Source organism: Pagrus major, chromosome 5 (assembly GCF_040436345.1).
Source record: "Pagrus major chromosome 5, Pma_NU_1.0".
Taxonomy (NCBI): Eukaryota; Metazoa; Chordata; class Actinopteri; order Spariformes; family Sparidae; genus Pagrus; species Pagrus major.
The window spans coordinates 19,754,665-19,782,518 of NC_133219.1; the positions used below are offsets into that span (position 1 = coordinate 19,754,665).

At 42.4% G+C, this 27,854-nt stretch overlaps 3 protein-coding genes across 4 annotated transcripts in view; all 3 read right to left on the reverse strand.

The window, feature by feature from the left end:
- The window catches only part of LOC140996170 (coiled-coil domain-containing protein 60-like), a 34,433-nt gene extending 30,801 nt beyond the window's left edge, over positions 1 to 3,632 (reverse strand). The window contains exons 1-2 of one of the 2 annotated variants that reach the window (XM_073466461.1): positions 3,292 to 3,632; positions 251 to 325 (exon numbers count right to left, since the gene is read on the reverse strand). In XM_073466461.1, coding sequence (XP_073322562.1) covers positions 251 to 325; positions 3,292 to 3,510 — 294 coding nt within the window. In that variant the 5' untranslated portion in view covers positions 3,511 to 3,632. The remainder of the gene's footprint in view (positions 1 to 250; positions 326 to 3,291) is intronic. The other variant, XM_073466462.1, reaches the window with a different exon arrangement.
- A 7,595-nt stretch (positions 3,633 to 11,227) lies between these two features.
- On the reverse strand, positions 11,228 to 22,767 carry hspb8 (heat shock protein b8). The gene is made up of 3 exons (XM_073466040.1): positions 22,126 to 22,767; positions 18,780 to 18,843; positions 11,228 to 12,616 (listed from the first exon to the last, which is right to left on the reverse strand). The coding sequence occupies exons 1-3, from the start codon at positions 22,550 to 22,552 to the stop codon at positions 12,445 to 12,447; spliced, it is 663 nt and encodes a 220-aa protein (XP_073322141.1). The 5' UTR covers positions 22,553 to 22,767; the 3' UTR covers positions 11,228 to 12,444.
- A 4,158-nt stretch (positions 22,768 to 26,925) lies between these two features.
- The window catches only part of srrm4 (serine/arginine repetitive matrix 4), a 58,018-nt gene continuing 57,089 nt past the window's right edge, over positions 26,926 to 27,854 (reverse strand). The window contains exon 13 of the mRNA XM_073465573.1: positions 26,926 to 27,196. Coding sequence (XP_073321674.1) covers positions 26,926 to 27,196 — 271 coding nt within the window. The remainder of the gene's footprint in view (positions 27,197 to 27,854) is intronic.

The following is a 27,854-nucleotide window of genomic DNA, read 5'->3' on the forward strand; positions in this document are numbered from 1 at the left end:
AAGACTCTGTCGCATCCCCATGTGACCTCTGCAGTGGTGGATCGGGCACCTGGCCAAGAGTCAAAATTGTGTCTCTAATATGACATCGCTTATGGAAGTGACAGATAATCAGGCAATTAATCTCTACATAATTTACTGCATTGAGTAAAAAAACCTCCTTATGCAAGATAAACTGATGTTTTCTACAGTATAAATTGATAACATGGTGTGAGAGGAGTATAAATGTGGGCCTAACGATTAACAGTCACACCTTGCCTCCTCCTGTGGAATCTGGACGGATGCTGTTAATGGACTGGCTGGTCTTTGGTGGGTCATCTGTGGCCATCTATAAATAGATTATTTCGAGAGGAGGCAAAGGGGCATTAGCTTGGGCTGGATATTTTAATTGTATTTTATTTTGACATCTAAATACAAGGAATATGATGTTGAAGTAAAAACAGTATTTATAAACAGAAACCAAACAATACCTACACCTGAATTACATCAGTATGAACTCATAATGAAAAGTTAATATCTGGTAAAATGCTAAAATATAACAACTGTGTTGCTGACCAGGAAGGAGAATCCTACTTTTGCCTACCTCTGTGTGACGTCATCGCTGCCTTTGGCTACTAAGAGTTTTAACTGGTAAATCTGCAGCCAATATCAGTGTAAACCACATATGGGCCATGCGAGAATGGAAATCTTCACAGGTGTAGCATCAGGTAGTGAGGGTGGACCCGATGTCTTTAAGTCCATTTTGTTTTGTTAATGAAAATCACTTTGGAATAGCTGTTTGCTTTTGGCCCACTACTAACTTTCAGTTTTGGCCCTCCAAGGGAAAAAGTTTGCGCACACCTGTTCTAAAGTATGGCCAAGTTAATTGAAATGCTTCTGTCTTTGCATCATCACCAAGAATATTTCCACTTCAAAAAATTGTGATCCACCCAAGAGAGTGTTTCTTCCATCCTCATACCAGCTTGCACAAATTTTAATCAAGCCACCGCTCAGACTCTGACAACAGATCAATGATTAAAAAGCAAGCCAAACACGATCCATTCCTCCCATCTTCTGACTACTTCATTCTGATAACTGGTTCAAACGCTGCTGTAATCATGCAAAATTAACCTGTGAAACTTTCTCCGGTAGGTCAGTTACCGCTAAATCCAAACTCATGGAACTTCATTTAAAATTCTCCAAATGTGTAAACATGACATATCTTCAATGAAGAGTGAGACAAACTGAAAGACAGGATCATTGTTCCAACCTTAAAGCTGGAGAGAAAAAAGGAGAAACTGTGTGATAAGTTTCAGAGAGTAAAAGCTGAACCGTTGATGGTTAATGTAGTTTAAAAAAGCCTCTCCCCTAAATGTCAGGACCTCTTTAGATTTATGGCAAAGCTATGAACTGGACAAGGACCAAGCTGAGCTCAAGTCTTCAAGCCGCAGCACCCAAAAGGACAAGAGAACGTGCAGGAGAGCATGGAAATGCCACGGCCGTCATATTTCACTGTGAGGCCTCTCTCCGAGCAGTCCTGCCCCTGCTCCGCCCCACCGTCTCTCTTCATCTTCCTCCTCACCCTCCTTCTCCTCATCATCCCCTTGTCCCCACACGCGTCTGCTGATGGATGAGCTCATTTGCTGCAAATCTCTTTCGAGTCAAACCGGGACACTGTTGTTGCCTTCCTGCTACTTCAGTGGACACAGGGAATAGATACCTCAGCGTATGAATACTGTATGTGCACACATTGATCACACAGGGGGGTGCACGCTCCAATACATACATACATTTAATGGAAAAACATCCTTTAGAAACGGTCTTGAACGTGGTCTCGGCCTGTGCATTCCCATCGACGCCCCAGAGCAATACCATACACTGTTGTTAGTATTGCATTTGTCTTAACAGCACCACAGAGAGCTGAATCAAAAGCATTGTAAATGCAATAACATACGGCAGGAAACCGCAGAAGAGGAGATTGCCTTGTTTTCCCCCCTTGCTGATTTACAGTGTATACGGGGCTATTCTTGTTCACTGTAGTCATAGAGACAATGGATTGGCAACAGGCATGGCTAAACCAATTCAGCGAATGAATTTCTTCAAACCAATAGCTTCGTTTTATGTCATATCGAGGTTCAAGCAGCGCTCTGCGTTATTCCTGACTCATTGCCGGCTGCAGTAACTTGTAAAATGGCTTCACGAAAATATATTTCCATAGATAAGCCACTCCATTCTGATGTGTCACTTTTGATACGTGGCACGTCTCTCTATTCGCCGGCCAGCCAACCCGCCTGAGCAACCGAGCCAGCCTCACAATAACTATGATGAATGTAGTGTCCACAGGGACAAACCAGCCGTTTGACACTTCATCCCCCTTGATGCATTAGCTGCTAATATCCCGTGGATTCGTGGCGGGCTGTTTGAAGCCTTGTGATTCGCTGTGACTGGCCTGTGCTGAGCCCTCCCCTGAGCGTAGGTGACTGTAATCATCTTACAAATGGCAGCGTCTTACTTCAAATGCATTTGTTAGCGGGGAACAGGCTTGGGGGGGATCAGACACAGCATCTGTGTTGCTGATTAGGAAAACTGCCTCTGCAGAGCCCATTGGGCCATCAGAACTATCTCTGAAGATCCTCCAACTCAAATCGCACCGAGGACTGGTGAAGTAAACTGGGTCACGGGTGTGTTTCCCATCCTTTGACTGCAAGTCCGAAATGTGTTTTCATCTGGGCTGGAAAATCTGATTTGCGACACACTTGATGTGCTCGAGTGCAGAGGAGGGTCAGCGTCCATTCAAAGTAGATGACGTGACCGGTCTTGGATGGGACTGTGTCGCCCTGAGGGGGGGCATCTGGGGTTACTGATGAACGGGAGATAGGAGCCCGGCCATAAAATGAACAAGATCACACACACTAACACAGAAAGATATGAAAATATCAGTTGAGAGGGGCATTAGCAGTTCAAGGGAGGGGAAGCAGGAGGGCCCATGACGACTTTCTGATCTTTGGCAGCCTCCAGATGGGATGGGATGAATCAGAAATTGGAAAAATAAATAAAAAAAGATAGCAGAGAAAGAGAGTTTGAGTTATTTCAATGAGCTTTTTTTTTATTCGGGGTGAGATGAATGAACTGCCAGTGATCTTTGAAGTTCATACTGAATCATCATCAAATGATTTGGTGGTGATGTGTTTACAGGAGTGAGGAAACCAGAGAAGAAGACATTGTAAAGTCTCTTCTTGGTCTTCAAACACACGACCAACAAACAAAACTAACTGTAGTCTGGATTTGACTGAAGTGCAGAAAATTCTGAATTACCGTTCCCACTTGTTGTCCCATATTCTCCTGGGTGACTGATTTGGTTTCCAGATGTGAGGGCCGTCTCCAGGGAGGCGGCGACGTCATGCAGCGCTGCCGGCTCAGCTGCAGCCCTCCTCGGTCCTGATTCTCCCGGGAGTCCGTGCGTCCTCGACGGCTCGCCACGAAGCGAGCTGCACCCAAACGACGCGGATCCAGCGCAGAATTTCTACTAGTCATGATGAGTATGTGACTTACGAAGGAGACTTAAGACTCACCGAAGCAGTGACACATCACTGGAGTGTACAGACAGTGTTATTACGCGTCAAAACATCGACACGAAGTCGCCAAACTTTTGGCTCCACGCGTTTTTGCCCTCCGACCTCCGTTTCCCATGGTAACGGTGAATGAAGCTCAGCCCACAAGGAAGTGAGTAACACGACGCGGCCAAAAGTATGTGGACAGTCCTGTGTGCAGCTATGTAATGGGACAATTCAGATCTGGACTTATTTTCCAACCTTTGCATGAAAAACCTCCCAAAAACAAATCCAACCTACTCCATCCTATTTTGCATCACAATAGAGTTTTTTGCAGCAAGTTTTTACAATGTAGGCTACTGTAGACATCTTTTCAACTTCAGTCATAGACGTCTAAACAACTTCTTGTGGTTCAGAATTAAAGCTTCAGGGAGGATTCAAACCCCTGGTTTCAAACTCAGCCTGCACTTTGCCAGGTGAGCTATTTACCAGCTTTTTAATATACCATGTTTTGGTCATCCAACCTTAGAACATTAGCCTACTTGATGAGGGTTGGATGACCTTAAGATGGTATGTAAAAAAGCTGATAAAAGATCAAATCCACCCTGTATATTTTGCTGCCTGGAGTAAAATTTAGCGTCATAAAATTAAAAAGGCGTCTAAAAAAAAGGTCACAAAAACATTCTCATTGTAGCTCTCCGCTGGATGTCTTTTCAATGTCTGCAAAGACTTTTGGATATGTTTTTTGTTCAGTGGGATTAGACTAATAATGACCTGATCCTGATCATTGGTTTATAATATTCAATTCAGTATTGACTGAAATATTTTTTTTAAAGCATGGTTGTGTTATTGCCGATTTAATGATTACAGTGGACTGTGTGGAAAAGAACATCTTCACTTGGGATGAGTTCAGATCTCCATCCACATTTTATTCACTTTCCAGCAGAGTCATCCTGACCTTAAACACCCTCTTCCTTTATATAATTATTTCTTAGTAATAAATAGAAATGATTAAAGTTGACTATTTATTGATCATTCATATAGCCTATTGATCAGGATTAACAGTGTAAATGTTAAAATATTTGACAAGTATTAACAACTGGCTTTTGATAGGCTACATTATTTGATTTTTGTACTTTGTGCTGCACTTTTTCTCTTGTTACATTAATTTACTTTTGACTTTGTTCTCAACAAGGTGCCATGCAAAAGAAAAGATGTGTTATATTAGCCTATATATTGTTGTTGTTAATTACTAGCCAAGCACAGGTGTTAACAATGACCGACTATTAATTTTATTATTTACATCTGTACGTTACTACGCTACTGTTCTGCCATTTCAAAATGTCTGCCATAAAAAACAAACAAAAAAAGAGCTGATTATCATTTGTTATCATTTGTTTGTGTTTGGCTACATCAGTATTAAATCACACACCACTGAGATAATAGATGTTATGAAACCATCAATCACACTCGACAAGTTGTGACTTTATTGACGTTAGCTGAAGTGAGCCAAAGCTTTTGTGATAGTTGGTTTTGTGAAAGTCACGGCTCTGTGTGGGACTGCATGCAATCCATCCAAATTAATAAATCAAGATAATGTTGCAGAATCAATATTCATTTCCCCTCAGCCCATTAACCTACCATTTCACGCTCCGTCTCTTCGGTACCATTAGAGATCAACCCGGAAGACTCTCAACCTACTAATTGCGAAGATTACAGTCTAATCACCTCGTGACTGACTATCTATTTTACGAAACAGAAAAAAAAAGTGTTGGAATACACAAAGTAATGAGTTTACTCTGTCGAGCTGGATTGACTCGACCCTCTGCCACTAATTAACAGGCAGAGAAGAGGAACTAATCAGTGAGATCGGCCGCTGGTGTTGGTGCTGGAAACTGGGGTGACCAGATCCCAACAAACCAAAAGCGAGACAGCATCGATCCCACAGTGTGAGACACTGTGGGATCGATGCTGAGAGGTACTCTAAAATGTTCAAATAATGATCAGTTAACTTAAAAAAAGGACCATTTCTATTCCGCCCCTCAGCTTCTAACATATGTTTTGCCCTTTAGCTGATTCAGTACCATGCTGCTTTTGTACAATCACATTATTTTCTTTGTTTTTTTGCAATCTCCAAGTGTAAAACAAATGACTAGTGCTACTACCACAGTCTGCTGACCTGTATTAATTTGAGTGCTGCACAGTGTAATAAATGCTGGTCATTTCAGCTGCTGTTACCAGTCTTAGTTTCCATCATGTTCTGCCTAAATCTCATTGGACGTAGCTTGGAAGCAAAGACAGTGACAGTGATAGGTTAACCTGTACTTCCCTCTGATGACAGCCCTCCCTGTTTTTACAGCAATTGGATGAAGGCCAGATTTTAGGAGAGCGTGTCAAAGCGTCTGTCCTGCAGCAGTTTGACATTGAAAACTATAGCCAATCAAAATGTGGGACATCATCTCCATATGTGGGACATGGGACAAGGGACAAAAATGCTGATCACCTGGTCACCCTACTGGAAACCTGCATGTGCAGGGCGAGCAACCCCAAGCAATGGCCTCATTTACTTTACATGTGGAAATGGGTGAAATCATTTTAGAAAAAGTTAATTTTACAATAATCTCACTAAAAACACCTGCCATTTTTTTCTGCTCTAGCCATCTCAACTAGTGTTAAAGAGAAGTGTGTACATTTTGGTGCACCATGGGCAGGATGGCAGCCTCTATACTGATGGCTAAAACAGAGGAACTGTTTTTCAGGCAACTCCAGCAGCAGCAGCAGAGAATCCCAATTTAACCTCTCACAGCATATCCTACAGACAGAATCTGCGGGTGAGGCATCACGCAAAGTGTCAGAAACATCTGCTCAATCTGTTGTGTGCTCCAGTGGACAGTATGCTGAGATCTCAGGGCACACGGCTCTAAAAATGAAGCGCTGACAAGTCTGTCACACTTGATAAAAGAGGGAACAATAATAATCCTGTTGAAACTGTGGAGCGAAAGAGAAATGGAGTGGAAGCGAGCTTTGTACACTCAATACACACACATGGCCCTGAAATGTTTCAGATAACGCAAAAAATAGCATTTTGTGTCCTTTTCGGTCTTGAGGAGAGGTGTTTCATGCTCCAGACGAACTGCTGCCACTGTCCTTGGAGGGGGAAGAGACACCGTCACAGGCTCATGACAAGACGAGGAGCCCAGTCACCACTGATAGAATTCACTGGGATGTGAGAGGAATGGCTTCAGGCAACAAATGCAACAGTTCAAACACAAACCAGCCTCGGCCAACTGCTCGCTATTTGCCATTGTGCCCTCAAAAGTTATAAATACAACTAATTAGTCTGCCACCTTCTATGGGCCAGCAAGAGGTAATGACCTCCCTTCCACACCCATCACCCCATGCCCACACTCCCTTCTCATGGGATTGGCATGAGTGCTTAATAAGTGCGTAAACAGACAGGAGCAATATATAAAGCCCCTCTGAGATTTCTCCATCTCACCACCCTTGGCTGTGGCAAAGCTTTCTCTAACATTCCCTCCCTCATTAAGGAGATTTTAGCTGCTAAACTTTCACTGAGTCAACAGCAAGAGTCCAAAAGTTACGGTCATCAGAAAAAGGGCTGCCGTTTTTCATCTTCTCCCCAGGTTTTGTTGTCTGTCTCATTTTATTTCTTGAAACATGAGCGAGCAGGCCAAAACAGAGCTGTCATGTGGCGAGCACAGCAGGGGCGTCCCCTGGTACCCCCTGAGAAAATGGTGGCAGTCCAGCCGGCTTTTCAATCAGGATGTTGGCCTGCCGCCTTTCCTGGAGCCGTGGGACCCTCGGTGGATGGATGTGGAAGGGCTCCAGAGGAGTTTGGCAGCCTGCTCCTGGCCGGGGTACATACCCCCTCCGCTGTTTGTGCCCTACATCTCTGGGTCGATGCATCATCCCGGCCAGAAGATTAGCAAGGAGCAGTACAAGTGGAGGGTCAGCCTGGACGTGGCTCACTTCTCCCCCTCAGAGATTTCTCTCAGCGTCAGAGACGGATTCCTGGAGGTTGGAGGTACAGAACATCGACTCACAGTTCTGTTAATTAAACAGCTCTAAAAGTTCACTTTATTATACATTGCTAATTAGTTTTTCACAGAGGGCAGCTTCTACTCCTAATGAAGTATTAATAATCTTATCTATCTAATATTATCATCTCAAAGAGTGACGCAGTTATCAAAATAGACTTTTCTCTCACAGTTCACAGAATAAACCCCTTAAAACGAAATGAGGATGGAAAAGAAGCTGAATGTAACAAAATTAAAAAGCTGCTTTAATAATGTGCTCAGGGAAGTCACAGCTCTGTGGCAGAAATTAATTTCTGTGTTGAGTGGTTTCTCTCTGTTGCCTGATTCATCTGTGTGTCCTCACATTCTTACACATAAACGGCAAATCCATCCCCAGGGAAACACGAGGAGAGGCCAGACGAGCATGGATTTATTGCCAGATGTTTTACAAGGAAATACAGGTATGCAAAGTAAACACTGATTGTACCTGCAGATGGTGAAATATGCACAGTTTAAGCTATTCTAAACACCACTCGGCAGCCAAGTATGCAGCACTGAAGGTCTGTTTCTTTGACAGTATCTGATCTCTAAAATGCTCACTGAGCTGAAAAATGAGATATTATGTACGTCAGTTTCAGTATTAGAAAACACTGGCACTTTGCATGTAGAGACACTATAAACATGCTGTCGTTTTTCAGGCTCCCAGCTGAGATTGATGCGACCAAAATCGTATCTACACTCTCCGTTGATGGTATCCTCTCTGTGGAAGCTCCAGTTCCTGAAACCTCAGTTCCTGCTGCCACCGTCATTCCCATAAAGGTGATCACATCTTTATTTACATTTAAAGCAAGATGATGTCACTTTTTAAAAAATTTTTACCTTAAAATAACAGCTTAAAAAAATCGTGTTGATGGTACAGTGTCTTGTAATTGGGTGAATGGTGTCTCCCTATCACTTGTTGTAACTTGTAACTTCAGTGAGAGGGTAGGATCACAGCGTTACATACATGTTTACTTCAACATACATGTTTTCAACACATAAAATTGTTATGATGTAATGAGTGTTGGTTGTAGTTAGCACCTACATTACATCTGACAAATTGTTACAAACCTGGGATTTGTATTTTCTGAAAGTAGTGACGCACTCAGGAACTGTGAGGAGTGACAAATCACACAATATGCAAATTTCTACATAATGTCGCTTTAAAGGAATATAGGACATTTTCGGTAGATATGCTTTTTAATTTCTTGCTGAGAGTTAGATGTGAAGATCGATGCCATTTACATATGTGTCCAGTAAATGTAAGTCTTTACAGCTGGTAAGCTTAGCTTAGCATAAACACCTGGAAGCTAACCTGACTCTGTCTGAAACATTGATTGTACAACATATGGACAGAAAAAAAAAGTGGAGTGCCTTTATCTTGTGTTGTTTCTAATGGCCTGCAGGGGGTGACTCCACTGGTTTCAAAAAGAAGTCAGCTTGTATGTAAGCTTATGAGAAAATGACCCAAATTGTCACTTGATTTATAACCTCAGTAAACAGTTTCCTAATGAGTTTATTAGTAAATAGATAATAAGGCAAAACTTGAGGCTTCAAAACAAAAGTCTACAAACCAATGTGTGACGTCTCAGTATTTTTAAACTGTATTTGAAGTTAATCTGCCTCCAAGCACCTCTAAAGCTCAGAAATTACCACATTTTACGTCTTTAGTGTGGTTGTAGTTGTGGAGGCTGCTCTCATAGTCCAGCACATAACCCAGCGACTGATTTTTACACTTTGGTTTTTGTATTTGTTTTTGATTAAACAAGCAACATTATTATTAGTGAGCTTTAGAGGTGACTTTTGTGAGCCAGGCCAGCTGTTTTCCTTTGTTCCCAGTCTAAACTAAGCTAACCCGCTGCTGGCTCTAGCCTTGTGCAGTATTTATCAGACACATACATGAGTGTTAGCAATCTTTTCATCTACCAACAAAAAAGCTAATTGCTCAAAATGTCAAACTGTTCATTTAAGCTGATTTTCAAGACGCATTCTGAACAAACTCTGCTGATTGCATCCAATTCTATATACCTCTTGAGTTTCCACTTATCAAAAGACTCTCATAAAAAATCAGTAATAAGGGAATGCATGAAAGTGAACCTTTAATCAAAATAGTCATAACATCATTTCACTGCTGACATTTTCAACATATTTATGCACAAATGCAGGTGGAGATGGAGGCCACAGGAGAAGAACAGGAGAAAGAAGAAGCCCCTGATACGGATCCAGCACCAGAGGCTCCAGATTTTCCATCTGCTGAGGATGAAGGAGAAGAGTCTCCACTAGAGGTCCATGGAGACCAGGCCCACCCTGACAGCGCCACAGCTGGGCTTGAGCAGCATGAAGAGAGGAGGGAAAAGGAGGAGGAGACCCTTGAAAAGCCAACTGGAGAGTCCCACCCTTCAGTCCCCGCAGATGGTGAAGGCACAGAGAGTCGTCAAGATTCTGCTGAGCAGCAGGAAACCTTGGAAAGTCAAGAAAGCCCAGACACAGACACACCCACACAGACGGAACACAAAGAACCAGCCGTGGATGGAGAGATCCACGTAATGGCAGGCTCGGGGGAGCCTGCTGAGAAAATCACCCAGCCTGAGGAGCAAGAGTTGGGCACGAGTCCACCTAGCGAGGTCCTGAGCCAGGAGCTGGAGCATCCCGACGTTAAGCAGTAGAAACAGAAATACCCTCAAAATGTTGCACATGCCACATATTGACGAGATAGTCACACAGCCTGCATAGCTTGCCCTGCACCAGTTCTACCACTGCATTTTAGCCAATAGACAAAATAGCCATATAACCATGCTGTCTTTGGAGCTCCAATAAAGCAAAAGCATGTGAAAATGTTAAAATACCGTGTTGGTGTTAGTCGTTATTTCTACATGCTTCACTTCCTCTCAATCTAACAGTGAATTGTGGCTGATTTACATGTGACTTTTGCAACTGCTCATGAATAGCTGACCACATTCATGAGCATCATATTCATGGTTACCTCTGATAACACGTGAGTGCAAAATTAAAAAAGAGATTAATTATCACACTGTTTCAGCTAAGAGGTTTTGACATTAATCAGATACTATATGTTTGCACAGCTGTGCATTAGTCACTTCTACACCAGTAACTTGCCCAAGGAGGAACTGGCATGACTCCAAAATTGCTGTTGCCATGGCAGCGCAAGTCCACACATATCATCTAATACCAATAAATACAACAGTTTATGTGAGCTGGCACATCACACAAAGCGGCGCCTTTGCACAGCCGAAAACCGGGGAGGCCTTTTGTTGCTTCCACAGTGTGGCTCCAGTTTGGAAACTTTTTAAATTCAAACTGATCATCCCTCCTGATTCCAATACGCAGAGAAGATTACATTATTTTGCATCACACAACATGCAATGGAACTGCCCCAATTTTTTGCACTTTTGCATACAAAAGCTCTGGCAGTGCTGCCTCCGTGCGTTCGGGCCGTTCTGCAGCACACAGCAATGCCAATCTCACCCAGCACTAAGCCCTCTGCTAATCTGCTGCCCAATTCCTTCTGTTATCCAACAATAACACCACAGGCTCCCTGGATCCCTGGAACCCAGCCCGTGAGTGGCACGGTTCTCAATAAAAGACACAGATGTTAAGACACACTGAGAGACTGGCTGGACATTTTTTATTGCATCAGCCAATACAAAGACATCAACAGAAAAGAAGGCAGGAAACAAACGTCTTTGGCATACGAGTCGGTCTGTCCGCTCCAACAATCATGCAGCCATCTTTCTGAATGCTCAAATAGAAAAGAGAGATGCAAACCATATTGCAAAACCTGGAACACTTCAGATGAATATTTTTAATGAATTGGCACATATTAAAGTATATTTACAATACACAGTATTAATGCACACAATTCACCCTCTAATGAAGCCACAAAAGGTAACTTACTTTCGTTTCTTGTCAGTTTAAGTGACATTCATTAACTCAAAAAGATAAACAACTGTGGACTGAAGGAAGTCAAGACACTCAAGTTAATAAAGACACATCGTCATTTCTGACCAAATAAATCACATAGGACACATTTAACGCAAAGACTGTTCCACTAAATAAATGGCATGGTAATATAAATACAAGTATAAATTTTGATCTTGAGAGGTTCACACAGTGTCATGGATTACTGAGAACATCCTCGTGGCCCAGCAGCTCTTGCATATGCACAAGTGAACACACCGAGGGCTCCATACGTTGTAGCTTTTAGAAAATTTTTGATCTTCAGTACACAAAAATTTAGCCCCTGTTGCCATTGTCACAGAGCTCAGCCTTGACTTTTAAAAAGATAAAAAAAACAATCAACGATCTTTGAAAACATCCAGAACACTTACTGCTGATCTGAAGATATTTATAAACTCTCCAAAGACTCTTCAGACCACGTGGGTGAAAAGATATCCACCTTCCGCACCATAAAAAAGATGTTTTCCTTCTCAAATTTGTGACTGAAAGGTAGTCAGAAACCACATCTGTTTTTGCTCTTCATGCACAAAACAAGAAAAGTGTTTAAACATTTGATAGAAAGAACATCAACATAGATAAATATAAGTGTTGGATAGGAAAGTTGCAACAAGGGAAAAACCGGTTACAAATTATCTTTAAGTTACAGCTAGGCTCAAATTTTTCAGAAAATCAGTTGCTTAACTCTGTGACTCAATTTTGCCTTGTGCAGCTTTCATAAAGATATCAAACAGGACTTTTCTTTCATATTTTACACAATTTAATTCCAGGTGTCTAACAACATGAAGCTGAAGGCCACACATTTCATACCAAACTAGTAATCAGTTTTGCAGGATGATCTGTTATGTTAATTGTCAGGTGGGGGTTTAGACCACTTCCTCTTGGGGCTTTGGGGCCTCCACCTCTAGTGTGTCGCCAGCCTGGGAGGGGTCGTTGCTGAACAGGTAATACGGAGGCGTCTGCCGAGCTTCGATAATGAGGACACCCTCGGGGGACAGGGAGGCGAAAACGGTCAGGGGGTCCACATCTATCGGGATCCTGATGGAACAGAGGAGAAGAGGGTTGAGAATATGGTTTCTTTTTATGCAAGGATAGAAGTTTAGATGTTACGAGCAGAAGAAGTTTGCTCGGTGGAAAATCTGTAAACTTCTGTGTGCGCTCGGCATGTTTAAAAGCACAAGTGGGAGGAACAACATAAGGGGAGCGGTGAGGAGAAACAGCCTAGAGGAACATTTCAGTTCTTGCTTGGAGGTCATGCAAGACTCTGTGACATTTTCCTTCATAACAGCTGCAGTGAAATATTGTTAAATGCTGGAGTTTTCTTTTATTGACACTGTGTCCATGCCCATAAACAGCCAGCAGTCGGAGGATTTTAACGCTCTGGGAATGACTCGGCTCATTTTGACTGTTATTAAAAACGTTCACCCTGTCCTCCTTGGCTAACACTCATTTTATCTCACGCCTCGGAGACAAACTGAAAGCCATCGGGAGTTTTTATTCAACATACCGCAGACCTGCAACAAAGAGGAGGGGGAGAAAACGCAGGGTGGGACCAGCTGTGGGCTTATGAAAATGAAGTCTGATTCCAATTAATGTGTGTGTCTGTCTGCATACGTTTAACACCTGTACATTTCCATCGGTGTACACTTTCCTAACCTGCTGCTAACATCTGTCATAGGCAACAGCTAATTGTGTGTCTGGCATTTTTTTTTTCCCCCTTGTCTTTGACACTTCTCATGCTGAAAATGTTGTATTTTCCAGAGCCGAGCGGGATAATTGGCTTCCAAAACTTGCAGGCGGATACAAAGTGTTGATGGAAAGTCAGCCAGAGCTGCGGTTTGTTTAAGGTTTACTTACACACTTTAGAAACAATTAGATTTAAAGTTTATTTTCAAAACAATACACATCCCTTTGGAATGAACGTCCTCCCAAATCTGCTGTAGAGGCACACAGAGAGAGATCCAGGCAACTCTGTGTGGCCAAATATGGGTATTGTAGGTTTTCTGTGTGAGCAGCCAAGTGTCTTTGGGAGTTAATATAAACATCAGGCTACAGTGCTCAGAGGAGGAGACTGTGGATTCACCCTCCATTTAATTAGCGAGGACCCTCCACCGGCTTCACACTCCACTGAGAAATACAAGTCAGACAGGGCCGATAACTTCACCTCATAGAAAGCAGACAGACATGGAGGTAAAGTCAGGTCTATTTGTGTAGCCAAACATCCCATGTAGTGTCTCAGTGAGCATTACAGGCCCACTTCAACAACAACATCCTCCAGACCAAAGACCGCAAAGAAGACGCAAGGAAAAATAACAAAAACAAACAAAAATTGTAAAAATGGCTGCGGACGCAATAGGATCTGTTACTATAAAAGGCAATTACAAAGAAAATAGAGAGAAAGTTGTAACAGGAACATAAATACAGAGTCCAACAGTAGGATTATAGTAAATCCAATTTAGATAGAACAAGACCAATAAAACATGTCCACAGAGATAGGCTGCAGGAAATAGGTCCCTGAGAATGTCTTCATTTGTTCCAAGGCGCTCAGGTACACGTGAGTTTGTGTGGGGGGTTAGAGAAGATGGTGAGGCCCACATGTTTGAAGAACACTCATTAAGATCTCCTATACTGTAATGAGGCCTTACATTTAAGGAAAATGAAGATGGCTTAATTCCTGTGCCAAGCTCCTGTCAACTCTTACAGTGGAGCAATAGAAAACCTGACTGGAAACATCACAAACAAGGTTTGCTCATGAACCAGGACAGGAAGGCTCTACAGTGGGTGATTAAAACCGCCCAGAACATCACTGGTACCCATCTATTAAGCATCAGTGACATCGGTGAAGTGTGATGTCTGCACAGAGCCCAAAGGATACCTAAAGACAACACCCACCCCAGCCACAGTCTGTTCACCCTGCTGCCGTCTGACAAAAGATACAGAAGTATCCGCTGCTGTAGCACCAGACTCCGGAGCAGCTTCTTTCCTCAGGCTGTGAGACTCCTGAACTCCTCCTCAAACACTCCACCATAATTAGTTTATATTTCTGACTTGATTATTATTTATTAATTAGTCTGTATAGTTGTTTCTATGTATGTAACTTTGAAAAACACAAACAGAAATTTCATTATACAATCTGGTATTGCATAATGACAAATTCATCTTGAATCTTGAATATGTACAGGAAAACAACATCAAACTCGCTCATTTTTATAGCAGGGTGTAGGTGTAAGTTTTGTCATCAAGTTTCTATATCATTTATTCTCAGAATGGGGTCTGAGATCAAGCAGTACTCTCTGCTACTTTTGGATTATTTCCACAGTGATAAATTCAGTCACTTCATTATAGTTTCAAAAAACATTTGAAAAAAAATCCAAATATTAATACAAGATGAAGAATCTACAGCCACGCTAGGTAATGTTTGCAGGTGTACTCCTGCTTTTGGACTGTATTTCTATTACTGAAACTTTCTTTTAGTGTTTTGTAATTGCCCCCTTTCCACCTACAGCTCCTACTGCATCCTTTAGCAGGTCCACCATCATTGTTTAGCATGTTAGCATTGCTAACATATGCTAATTAGCACTAATGACAAAGCAGAGCTGAGCCTGAATATCATTCATTTTGCAAGCGTTTTGTTGTAAACTAAAGTAATGGAAACATCTTGATTCAGAACTGATGGTGGTGCTGTCGAGGAAAAGTTAAGTGATCCCCAAAGTTAGTACAGTCTATCCTGTGGGGACCATGACTGTGTGTACCAAATATCATGGCAATTTATCTAATTCACTCAAAACCACAAATCTGAATCATGGAAGTGATCTGGACCAGAGAAGTGGGCTGTCTGACTGACACTGCCGCCCACAGAGCCATGACACTAACATGGCTAATAATGATTTAATCACCTGGTCAGTACAATATGTACTCTGTCAATATACTGAGGAAAATGACTTTGAAGCTGGAATGTGAAGTTGGTGTAAGCCAGGATTAATGTTTAATATTTTTTACTTATCAAATCCCTCCCAGGCCCACACATGTGTCAGTATCTCCCCCCCCCCACCTTCCTTCAAGGAGCCAATTGCTGCGAAGCAAAGTTGCCCCTTCTGACAAAGTCAAATCACTCAGCCGGCCCATTACGTAGAACTCGGGCAGAAACCTTATCTGTCCAGCTCGGGGAGTTTATTTACTTCTGGCAAGCGCATGTTTTATCTCACACATTGATTTTGTACAGCTGCCAAAAAGCTGTCCAATATGCTTTTCCCCTGAAGAGATACTGAGGCAGAGAGAGACAAGAGAGTGAGACCGGACAAAGTGAGGATGTGTTCATGGAGTGTGTGTAGTGCGTAAAACATACTGTATAGCCGTGTGCTCCTTCCCACACACCCAGACACAGTGCACATGAGTCACGCAGTAGTATCATGTGTCTCATGAGATTGGAAACAGAGGCAGAGCGAAATATTCTTAAATAACATACAGCCAAAAGTGAAGACACAAACGGATGGGAGTTGCTGTGTTGCCGCTGGGCTACATGACCTGAGGTCTTCAAGCTACCTTTGCCCTCAGAACTGGTTCAACAACAACATATTTGGTTAATAACTGACATATTTCTACCTGATTCAGAGTTTGTGCCCCATTAATGATTTCTGAAGTTAACTGTCCTTAATCTGCTGTCCTCTCTGCCAATAGTGCATGAAACATGTACATTTACTTGTAGGTCAAACGTGCAGTATTTGTCTTAAACATTTGCCAAAGGACTTACAGAAGGTTTAAGTTTGAAATACTTAAAATATTCCAAATGCAACACATCCAAAGGAAAGTTTGCATTTTTATTCCACTGCATTATTCTGACAGCTTTCAGTTTCTAGATATTTTGCAGACAAGGATTTTAAATATAAAACATGTTTAGTTTATAAAAATAATATATGTAAAATAGTTAAACTTAGTTGATGATGGATTGAAGTTTTCCCATCTTGCAGCCTTTATCTCTTCTTTACACTGTGCTAGTAACTGACAAGTGTGACGGTTTCTAACAATCTTGAAAGCGATTTGTTGCCTTTTTAAAAACTGTAATACAAGAAAAGTTTGTTGCTAATATTACCATAAGAAACAGAATGAAAAATTAGCACGGCTTCAATTAAAAACTACATTCTCAGCCACACAAACTGTGACTTGTCTGCACCATCTCTCGCTTTCATATAACCAGAGGATTTGGGTATCCAGGTCAGTTATTTATATATGACCCCCACTCCCTCCTCCCTCCACCATCACAACCCCCGCTCTCTATATATTCAGTGTGTCATTGGTTTTAGGTTCCGCTTAGCCGAGGAGCACAGGCCTGATCGGGGGGCTTTCCAATTAAGACAATTGTGATATGAACAGCGCGGGGCTAGCACAACTGCTTACTAATTAGCCAACAGAAAATTAGAAGAACTGGAGTGACGCGCCAGCGAGACGGCGACTCGCACCAGCGATTAGCGCTGCTGTTTGAAGTCTTCCCACCACCCAATTAAACGAGCAGAGGCGGAGAGCCGGGCACATCGTGGAAACTTCTGTGGCCTGTTTGGCTTGGATGAGTTACAGTATGATAAGTCTACAATATGTAAGATATCTGTGCTACAGCCCCGCGCTACACACCAACACTTCTCCATGTAGTGCCTGCTGCAGTATTCTAGTGTTAGTAAGTGTTGTTCCTTGTCAGGGGAGTTGACAAGAGTCGTTTGTCCACTCAAAGATGATATGACTCCGCAGCAGCTGTTCAAAAACTTTTTAAAGTGAGAGCTGTGGACAAACACTCACATAAAAATGATTTATACATTTCTTCAGAGATAAACAAAGAACACTGACCCATGTGGGGCACTGTCATGTTGTTGAATAAGGAAATGTTTCTCTGTCTTTCTGTCCGTTCTCCTTTTGTCGGCATAGTTTGGCATAAGAAGTCCTGCCCCGTGTATTATAACCTGGAACTAAGAATTGTTGTGGGAGGGAGTGGGTCCTCTTTCGCGGAGTCAGCCGTGTTGCTGTCACCGTAGGGTCTCCTTCACCTGGTACAATGGTTGGCCACCCCACTGGCCCCCTCACCCGTGAGTGCCAGCCCCCTATTGCAAGTGCGTATTTCTGGGGGCGCCCCTGTCTATCACGCTTGGAAGGGGATAGGGTACTTAGTTGGTTGCTATATGCTACCTCCCCACCTGATGCCACTACATCCTACTAACTGGACCTTTCAGCTAAATGGCTACCAGTTACTGCACTGACAGTTAAAAATCAAGAAAATCATCATCATAAACTGGCTCTATAGTCTTTTTTGATCTTGAGCCTTTTATATGAAGACACGTCTACTTGTTTTTCCTCAATACTGCATACTCATGGTTTGTGAGTAGTTCAATTGAAAATTGATTCACATTCACATACAGTACTGACAAGGATAAAGTCTGAACATGACATCCCCACAGTTTCAGCTCAAGACCTCAACACAAGGTTGGAAATGATTGTGTTTATATTACCAGGCTTAAAAGGTACAAGGTAGAGTTTCTGAGCAGCTTGAAAGCAATGTTTTACACGTGGGAAACCATTTTGTTTGCCTCACACATGCTAGCAAATTCGCATGCACTTACACTTGTACACGGGGGAAGTGGTACACATCACAGCCACACCATCAACGGGTGGTGGTAACGCACCAAGGAACACAGCAACAGTAGAGGAAGCGACGGCTAACAAGTAAACATGGATGTAAACATGGCAGGTTTCTAACTTTATACGTTTTTTGCAAATGTTTTATGATGAAGGAATCATTTGTTAGGCTTACACACACGCAATGTTTTGGGTGGGTAACCCTGAACGTAAACAGAAACGTAGTTTATTAGACAACTCCACAGGGCACCTTTAAGGAAATAAAATGTAACAGCAGTTAAATTTTACACTTGACAGCGTGAAAAATCAAAAACCCTGGAAATATGTATTTTGGCCGAGAGCTATTACAGATAATTTTCAGTTTTGGCACTTGAGAATATCAGATCAAAGGGTGGACAAACAACCCTCTGATATTTGCCATATGCGTGACTCATAAAAAATCTGATTTTATAAGCAACACATATTCATTCTGACATTTGTGGTCATAAAAATGATGCAAATTGAAGCCCTTGGTGTCCATAATGTGCAGACAGACAGTGGGGAAAACACAAAGAGTAGGTTTAGAGAGTGATTTGATACTCACTGTATCTTCTTTGTGAAATTCTTTGTCACTATGCCTCCCTCTTCCTGCTTCTCTTCATGTTTCCCTGTTTGAAAGAAACATCAGCAGATGAGTGAGTGAGTCCATGAACCTTAAATAACTTATCAGGCTGTGCAATAGTTAAGCAAGCACACACACTTTTCCATTGCTCAATCCCAGCAGTGTTTTTGTTTTTGTGTTGGGACCTCTGGGTGGGTTTCAGTGAACAATTAAGAAACACCCTTTACATTTTGTTCTTCCAAGAGTGATTCTCCCGACGAAAGACGCTCAGACTTGAAGTCGGGGAGAACAACTTAGCCTGGAAACCCACCCCTCCCTCCACCCTCTCCTCCAGGCTCTGTTTATGGTCGTTCTATCTCTCGGGCTTGCTAGCAGCTGCTCTGGGGCTGCTAAATACTGCTGCCGCCACCGGCAGCGTGGCCTGCCCCACCCCTCAACAACCCGGCTCGACTATGCGCTACCTTATACCCCCACGGTGATGTCTCTGCCTGCCAAAAGTGCTGGACTCCACTAGAGATCGAGGGGGGAATACAACTCCAGAGAGAAATGTGCTAAGATCATCGGTGAAGTCATGAGAATATTATTCAAACCCCTTCATGACGTAAGACTTAAGTTGCAATCTAATTGTCTCAATGGATGATGGACGGTTGGTCAGTGAGTAGTGCAACCACGCGCTGCCTCTCCTTGTTTTTATGTCTTTTACAGCAGGGATGCCAAATTCCAGATCCTCTGTGTAATACTCTGTGTTCTGGGAGGAGATGTTATCGCAGTGGATAATTCATGAAAATGTTTTTCTGCCTCTGCTGCTAAAAAAGGACAAAACTATAACAATGACTAGAGCTGGAAATGCTAAGTTTTTTCAAAGCTGCACTGATCAGTTTTTCTACATAAAAAAGTATGAAGTGTGTTGCATCCCAAGGAGCTGCTTGTAGTAACAGAGAGCCATCAAAACCCTCCGATCGACAGAGCATTTTAGCATCTTTCAGCTCATTGTTTTGGTTTTATGGGCCGCAGCTCTTTATATTTACTCCCCCCACTCACCGTCAAGCTCGTTTTCTATGGCACCAGGCAGCTGTTTTCATTGAAAAATCTCGGGCTAATCTAGCGACTAGCTGGTGAACACGGTCGAGCATTTTGCAGCTAAAGAGCCAGATATTTCCCTCAGAAGTTGGTGGAGTCCATACACAGAGCTAAAGTGCGAATACTAGACATGACTACAAAAGTTTTTCCTTTGCGTTTTAAAGTTTTGTGTCCAGATGACATCGTTTTGAAGGATAATTTCTTCGGATAATTTTTCCTGGATGGACTACGTGGGGTTTTCACTCTAGAGGAGCATTAATAAACTCAGCAGAGTCAGCAGCACAAACACAGCTCGGTTGTCTGCCATTGATGCTTCCTTCTCTTGCATGGCTATTTTACTGAAAACGTTAATATGCATGGGCGGCGACAGTGAGGTGGGGATTACACTCTGGGAAACTGGTTTCAAAAGTTTGTGTTTTCAGGCGCCCAAAACGCTGTTGTCATGTGAACGAGCCTCTATGTGTATACATATGCGAATGTTGCTCTGTGTCTGGTGACAATATGTCAGCGTTGCCTTTACAGGAACTGGGGCAGCAAATTAGCTTCCATTAGATGCCCTTTGTCCTCTACATCTGTTGCTTAACATCCTACGTAACAGATTTTTTTGTTGTTGTTTTTTTTAAATCTGTGCTGTCCCTGAAACAAATAAAATGCAGCTTATTCCACTACGTGGCCAAAAATCTGATTTAACAATGTTTTTAAATGAGTGCTGTGACATCAAAACAGCGATTCTGACGGTCGTACTTTCATTGAATTTAACCAGAAAGAAACATTTTCAACACACCACTCGTCAGATTTGTCAGTGACGACAACGATGAGTACACTCAGTCCTTCTGAAGGTTGTTAAACATTTGTTCGTTCGTGTACTGAACACCTCGAACACGCTTTTATCTCACTCCCTGTCACACTTTTAGAACAGGGTCGAGTCACTGCGGCAGGCAGGCAGGCCCAACATGGCGCTGATTGAATGACCCAACTGGCATACCAACAATGTGTTTATAAAAAACTCTGAGTTGGGGGGCCTGCTGTCCTCTGTGCCCCCTTCAGCCCCGGGTATCCCTGGAATTCATATATCTTGTGAAACACTGACATGAGGAAGCAATTTCTACAACTTACTCCCATAATCAGCCACTGAGCTGAAACGAGGCACCAGCAGAGACAAAAGCTGCACGAGGAGGACTGCTGGGTAAAAGTGTGATCCTATTTCCAGAACATTCTCTCCCGTGTTTAATGGCAGCGGGCGGCCTTGTCTTATTGTAAACAGAGACTGTTGTCACGGGCCTTGCCTTGCCTTTAAATCTAAATCGAGCTCATGGGTGACGGTGGGAGTGAGTCTCCAGGAATCTGAAACAGGTGTCTAAGCTTGAGGATCTGCCTGCCAACGCGCAAGTCCCAGTCCCCAAAATCTGTCGAGGCCTTCCATATCAAGACTCATTAATGCCGAGACCATGTTGCTCCGCCGAGGCTTTTCATTGTGCTGCTTCAAATCTGCTGCCAAAGTGAAGGAGCTGATATTTCTTGGCCAGGTTAAAGTAAAGGATTGTGCTGCTCATGCTCCGTTTCATTGAGATCTGGGTGATTCTTGCTTTGGACTCCTACTTCTGATCATATTTTATGCGTCTTTTACTCGATGGTGTCTTGTTTACAACTTGTAAAAGGTTTGTTCTAGAAGGGAGAAGTAGGAATATTGATGCCAGGAGTGCATATTCCCTCAGTGAAATCCCCGCCTGCCCAATGAAAAGTTTACCACCAAAAAAGGTTGTAAAATGTTACACTTATTCATTTTGATGGATTTGATTTCTGGATGATTTCTTAAGTACAGGTCTAAATGCTGTTTTAAGTCCGTAAGGCCTTCCAGTCAGAGATAAATCTCAGCTAAAAAAACACTTTTCTAAATTGTCAAAAATTTCAAATTTATAGATATTCAGTCTTAAACTTGACAGCAGTACTGAGGACATGACCTCAGTGTTCTCAATGTCAGCAACAGCCCTGCAAAGTAGTGTTTATCACACGCAGATTAAACCATTTGCCCTATTACTGTGTTTCTATCCTAATAAATGTGCTTTCTTGCATTTTATAGCTTAAATTGAACTCATCACTGTTATTCTAACTGTGTACCTGTGTTACATCCCCACTTGGAACAGCATTTATTGTGTTTACATGTAAGCTTGATTATAAAGTTATGTGCCCTCCTGAAAAAGTGTTAAAATGTAAGATTTGACCTCTGCCACGGCGTCCAGAAACTCACCTGACACTTCTACAAACCCGTCCCTCGTTTTGACGTTTAATTCCTCTGGTTTGAAGCTGTGGACGTTCACGCAAACTTTCCAGGGTTCCCCCGCGGTGGTGATGGGGGAGCTCCGGGAGGAAGGCTCGCCGTACCTGCTGGTGTACAGCGTGGGGCCTCCCGCGGACTGACGCGCGGGGAAGCCTGTGCGTAAACTGCTGCTGAAGGGCGAGGTGCTGAGGCGCGAGCTGAGCCGACCCGGCCGAGCCCAGCCCGGCCAGTCCATTGCCAGATCGTCGGGGAAAGGTGGCATCCCAAACTCATCCTCTATAAACCGAGATGCGAGCTGATCCCTGAACGGAGACTGATCTCTGAACGGTGATTCTCCAAACGGGTCCCTGGGAAACCGCTGCCGGTTCCCCAATGTGTAGAAGTCTCCTTCTGCCATGCCCCCGCTCACTTTAAGACTGGTTAAAGTCCTGTATTTGTGCCAAGCAACCCTGAACAAAACTTTTTCTTTAAAAATATATATAAAAAATACTTATATTTAATGTTTTAATAAACTTTATCTCTTTTGGATTAGGCGCATCACCGTTACGCAGTCAGTCACCGTCGATCCAACCACAAACTCCGAAGCGTACGCTGCCTTTTCCCTTAAACCTCGGAGTAATTCCTCCTGGCTGTGGGTTTTATACTGGACAAGAGATTTCCCAGACGTGTGTCGACACAGAGCAAGTGTCGGGAAAGTGCTGGGAGGATCTGGAGAGAGCACACACTGCAAAAAACATCCATCTGAGAAGTCTGCTGACACTCCAAATCTTTAAAGAAGAGAACAAATGTTAAAACAACAGCTTCCTCTCATCTTAATCAACTCTCTCAGCTCTTCATTAGAGTCAAAAAATCAGGTTAGGACTTAAATTAAGATGAAATGACTCGCTGATGTGGATATTTTTTGCAGTGCAGGCGCAACAGCTGACCGAAGACCAGCCCCCCTTTTTACCAAAATAAGTTAGTCCACAGTCACTCACACAGAGCTGGAGCGCACTGCTCTCTGTGAGTCACTGTCTTTTTAATAGAGCATAACGCAGAGCTTCAGGTTAAACGCTGATGTCACAGCACGGATAAAACAAAACAGCTAAGAAGTCAACTTTGGGAACATGTGCTTACTGCAAGTGTTTTCATCTGTGTTCAGAGCTGAAACAAGAATGCAGAGGCGTTTTTTTTCTTTCTTTTTTTTTCAATTCAGAATATGATTTGATATAGTTTATTCTAAACACGCAGTGAAAGGTAAGGTTGATTTCATGGGCTCATGGCGGCGGGAACCGTTCAATTTCCAGGTGACATATTGTTACAATGTGGAGTTCACACTGACAACGTGGCAGTGTGGGAAACAGATGCTTTTGCAGTATGCATATGGAGAACAGGGAGAGTATGCATAATGTAACACTGAAACACTGGATCATATTGCTATATGACCTTGTTATTGGGAACTTTAACATAAGAAAAGAGCAGATCTTTAGCACAAAGACATTAGAGTCCATTGATTGATGCCCGACTGGCACATTGTCTTTGTTCCTCTTATCCACACCACACATGTTAACATCCAACAAGGCCCAAATCACATTCTGTAAATCAAATAGTCACACATTTTGTATAGTTTATACAATGCAGATGCATATTTACACCACAGTAATTACATATTAAAAATTATTTTGCACAAGAACTGATGTAAACTTTACATTGTGAGATGGGGAGAGGGCCGTCGGCCTGGGTGCCCATCCTAGAAAGTTTATCAGCACGACTGCACAAATCTTCCGCTGGCACCTAGTCGACACCGGTTGACACGAGTCATCATCACTTTAGAGTTTACGAATGACTTTTGTGCCAAGTTCCTTCCTCTTTCAGCGCCATATTTCCCTCATCCGTCCAATTTAGTTGACATTCAGGGAAATAAGCTGAGAGTATTGAGTGCATAGAGAGCAGTCTGTCAGGCCTGGAGCAGTTACACAGACAGGATGATGGATTTGAAATGATTGAGAAATATAACTCCGTTAATTATGTGGAAAGGCAGTTTCAAACTTTCTTTTTTTTTTTTTTGCAGATTCAAACTCCGCAGTCAAAGCAGCCTCGGAAAAATAACTTTAATGGACTAGTTTGACATTTTTAGGAAATACTGTAGGCTTATTTGCTTTCTTGCCGAGAGTCAGATGAAGATTGATGCCACTCTCATGTCTGTACGATGAATATGAAGTAATGATCAGCAGCTGGGTAGCTTAGCGTAGCATAAAGACTGCAAACAAGGGCAAACAGCTAAAAATCCATTCACCAGCACCTCTAAAGTTCACTAATTAACATGGCACATCTCGTTTGTTTAATCCGTACAGCTGTGGTTTTAGGGGTAGTTATGCACCACTGTCTGGTGGCTGTGCACAGTGAAGATTTGAGGATTTCTTGTGCCTGGCTGAGAGTAAGTCCAGCACTTACCAACCTTTTAAAGGTGTTGGTCGGCAGATGTTGTTCACCCTTTGATAAAGCCAATCCAGCTCTTTCCTTATTTCCAGTCTTTAAGCTAAGCTAAGTTAGCCCGCTGCTAGCTGTAGCTTCATATTTAAAGGAGCAATATTTGAGAATTTTAATGAAAAAAATTGAAAATGAACTAGAATCATCAACAACATGTGAAGAAATAACAGCTTTGACGTAATGACGTCTATGTACTGCGTTGCAGAGATATCTACTGAAGTTAGCATGCTAAGCAGCTAGCTCCAGTCTGTCCCCTGTCCAAAGCTCCTGTGCCCTGGTGCACTGAGCGCCAAGTCCGGACCACTAGCCAGGTTATCTGAGCTGACTATTTGCCCCCTATTTGTTACGAGTGAATTCAGCAGGTGGCCAATTCTTACATATAGCACCTTTATCACACTGGTATGAGAGTAGTGTCAATCTTCTCATCTAACTCTTTGCAAGAAAGCAAATAAGTGTATTTCCCAAAATGTTGACATTCCAAAACAAAAGGTTGGACTGCAAGCATCCTTTCTGTTGTACGAGTTTTTGATCCTCCACCTTTTGAACATCCTCCTCTACTTTGAGGTTTATGCATGAGTAAGGTGGCAAAACCAGAGAATAATTTACAACAAACCAACAATAAATTACAGCAGTGTTATAATAACAAATTGCCTGCGTTGCATAGAAAGATTGACCACTACTGAGAGGGACAACAAACCAATAAATATTAAATAAGTAATAAATATGTATGGTGCTGCACAATTCAAAGGTTGACCTTCTGTTGTAATATAACTCAGGAACAAAAACATAGTTGACATATGTGTTTGGTTCCAGTGCTGTAGCAAGAAAAACATTATTCAAGTTAATCGAGAACCACCGCTGTTCAGAAGTTTAGACTTCTGTTCAGTATGTCACAACAAAACAAGAAACAGCTTTTTCTTTCTGTTTTTTCTCTTCTTGAAATCAAATCTTTTTTGAAGCATTGCAGTAAAAAAGAAAGCCCATTATATGTACCTTTAAAGGTGCAATATGTAAGAACTGACTACCTGTATTCATACTCAAAAACAAATAGGGGGCAGCATATCGCTAGAGTAACCGCTAACCTCTGCTGACTTAGCTGCCTTTAGCTAGTTAGCTCAGTTAGCCGTGCAGCTAGCAGTCCCGACTGTGCCGGTTAGAATGCTAATTTGTATCTTTGCAACACAACACGTAGAGGTCACAACTGTTATTCACATCCCGCTGATAATTTTTGTATGCATTAACAAATTCTTTCATATTGCACCTTGAAAGAAATTCATAACATTTTATTCACCATGATTTGTCAGGAAAAGACCTCCTTTGAAACTGTCAAGATCTTTTCAAAAGAAATCCCCCTCCTTGTCCCTGCGCAATGTTTCAATCGCTCTCTGTTGTATTACATGGACTGACATTTCAATTGTTTTCCACCTGATCAGAGGATAAACTAATTTGACATTTGAGCTGACAGGCAGTTTGCCTGCCGTCAGGACATTCTCGCCGATTCATTTTTCAGAGGAAACACGTTTGTTCTCCAGCTTGTGAAGTGTCGAGATCAGAGCAATAAACCTTTGCCTAATTCCTGACAAAGATCCTTCTGAAGCCATTCGTAAACACTCTGATCAAACAGATCATATGTTACATTAATACTTTGCTTCCCTACACAAACTCTACAACATACAGGACCTGACATGGGACAGTAAAAGTCCGATGTCCTATGACACCACTTTAAAAGTGTTTATCTGGTGCATCTGCACTTGCACGAGCCAACACATACTGTATATTGCCCAAAAAACTAGACTGAATTAAGCCGTTTGAACCCTTCTTGGTACCCTCAGTCCTTATTATGTATAAAAATCAATTTTTTAAATAAATATTAGGTTGCCAACGATTTTAAGCATTCATTTAAAAGAATAATTTAATATGAAGTGCACGGACTTATAAATAAGGAACAGCGATGTCGGTTGATCAAACACAGGAATACTGCTTCTGTCTTATGTGCAGTTTCTATTGTAAATATCTCAGAGATGAACAGTCTCAGGCCATTGCGAGTACTGATGCAAGAAGATGCAGTACAAGAACAAAACAAACAAACAAAAAGACATTCAGTCTCCAATGGTCTCTGTGCGCAGAGTGAACAGGACTGCATCAATGAAAGACAAAGTCAGACCCCTGCTGGGACATTTCCACTCAAGCGTCAGAGCGGAGTACGGAGATGTACACAGTCGATTGCTCCAACATCCACCGTTCTCGCTCTCGACTGGAAACACGACCGGCGCTTCAGTCCATTAATGTTCTCTGAGAAACCTAATGCCTGGTTTTGTTGCGTTTGTTCAACGAACCGCGACTCCTGCTGCGACTGCGGGTCCCAAAAATGGAGTTCCAAGATGAACTGCGGCTGTAGCTCCTGTAGGAGGAGTAACTGTGGCTCCGGCTCCGACTCCTGCTCCGGCTGAGACTGTGGATTGGGCTGCGACTGCGGCTGCGGGTGAAGAGGCTGCTCCAGGACGACACACTGGTGGACCGACTGCTGGAGGACGGACTGGGTCGGAAATAAGGGATAGGTCGCTTCCTGGCACTGTGGAGAGCCAAAAAGGCATATGATGTAAAAACAGTAGGGGAATTAAAGCGGCAATGTGGTTCATTAAGCCGAACCTTAAAGGGGTGCCACGTAGTTTTGGACAAGAAATTCAAACTTAGAATTTTATTATTTACAATATGAATGAGGTATTAATACAAACTTAAATATGTTTTTTTCCATAAGTGAATAAACAAGCTGTTCTCAGAGGAAAATAAGGTCCCCAGAACTCTGTTTGAAGCTAGAAAGGTGTCAGGGTCCGCCACATATAAACAAAGTAAAACAGTATGAAATGTTGTTGTCCTTCAAGGTCAGGTTGCTTTATTCAGTCAGGAAAACAAAGAGAGTTTGTTTATTTAGTTTGTTTCATTATGATTAAAGTGCACTTATCTGAAAGGTGTCGCTTGCAGTGACAAACCCACAAAATCTTATCACCTGACTCTATATTCGCCTAAGCTCTACAGAGAACCAATCTTCATCAGCGTTGCTTTCAACCGCAGCAGGCAGCTGTTTAGCTGCTAGGCATTAAAATTCTCTGAGGAGCTGAGGGTAATCAATATACAAATATTGAATAGTGCGGCTTTAAAGCAGTACAAATGAGTGGAGCAATAACTACATCAAAAATCATAGTTGTAATCTCTCCGTGGCTGTCATGTTC

Excerpts from the sequence above, each read along its gene's own strand:
- hspb8 (XM_073466040.1), bottom strand. The coding sequence starts at position 22,552 with ATGGCAGAAGGAGACTTCTACACATTGGGGAACCGGCAGCGGTTTCCC. Across the intron at positions 18,844-22,125 it reads CGGGTTTGTAGAAGTGTCAG|GGAAACATGAAGAGAAGCAG; the intron begins GTGAGTTTCTGG and ends TCTTTCAAACAG. Across the intron at positions 12,617-18,779 it reads AATTTCACAAAGAAGATACA|GATCCCGATAGATGTGGACC; the intron begins GTGAGTATCAAA and ends CTGTTCCATCAG.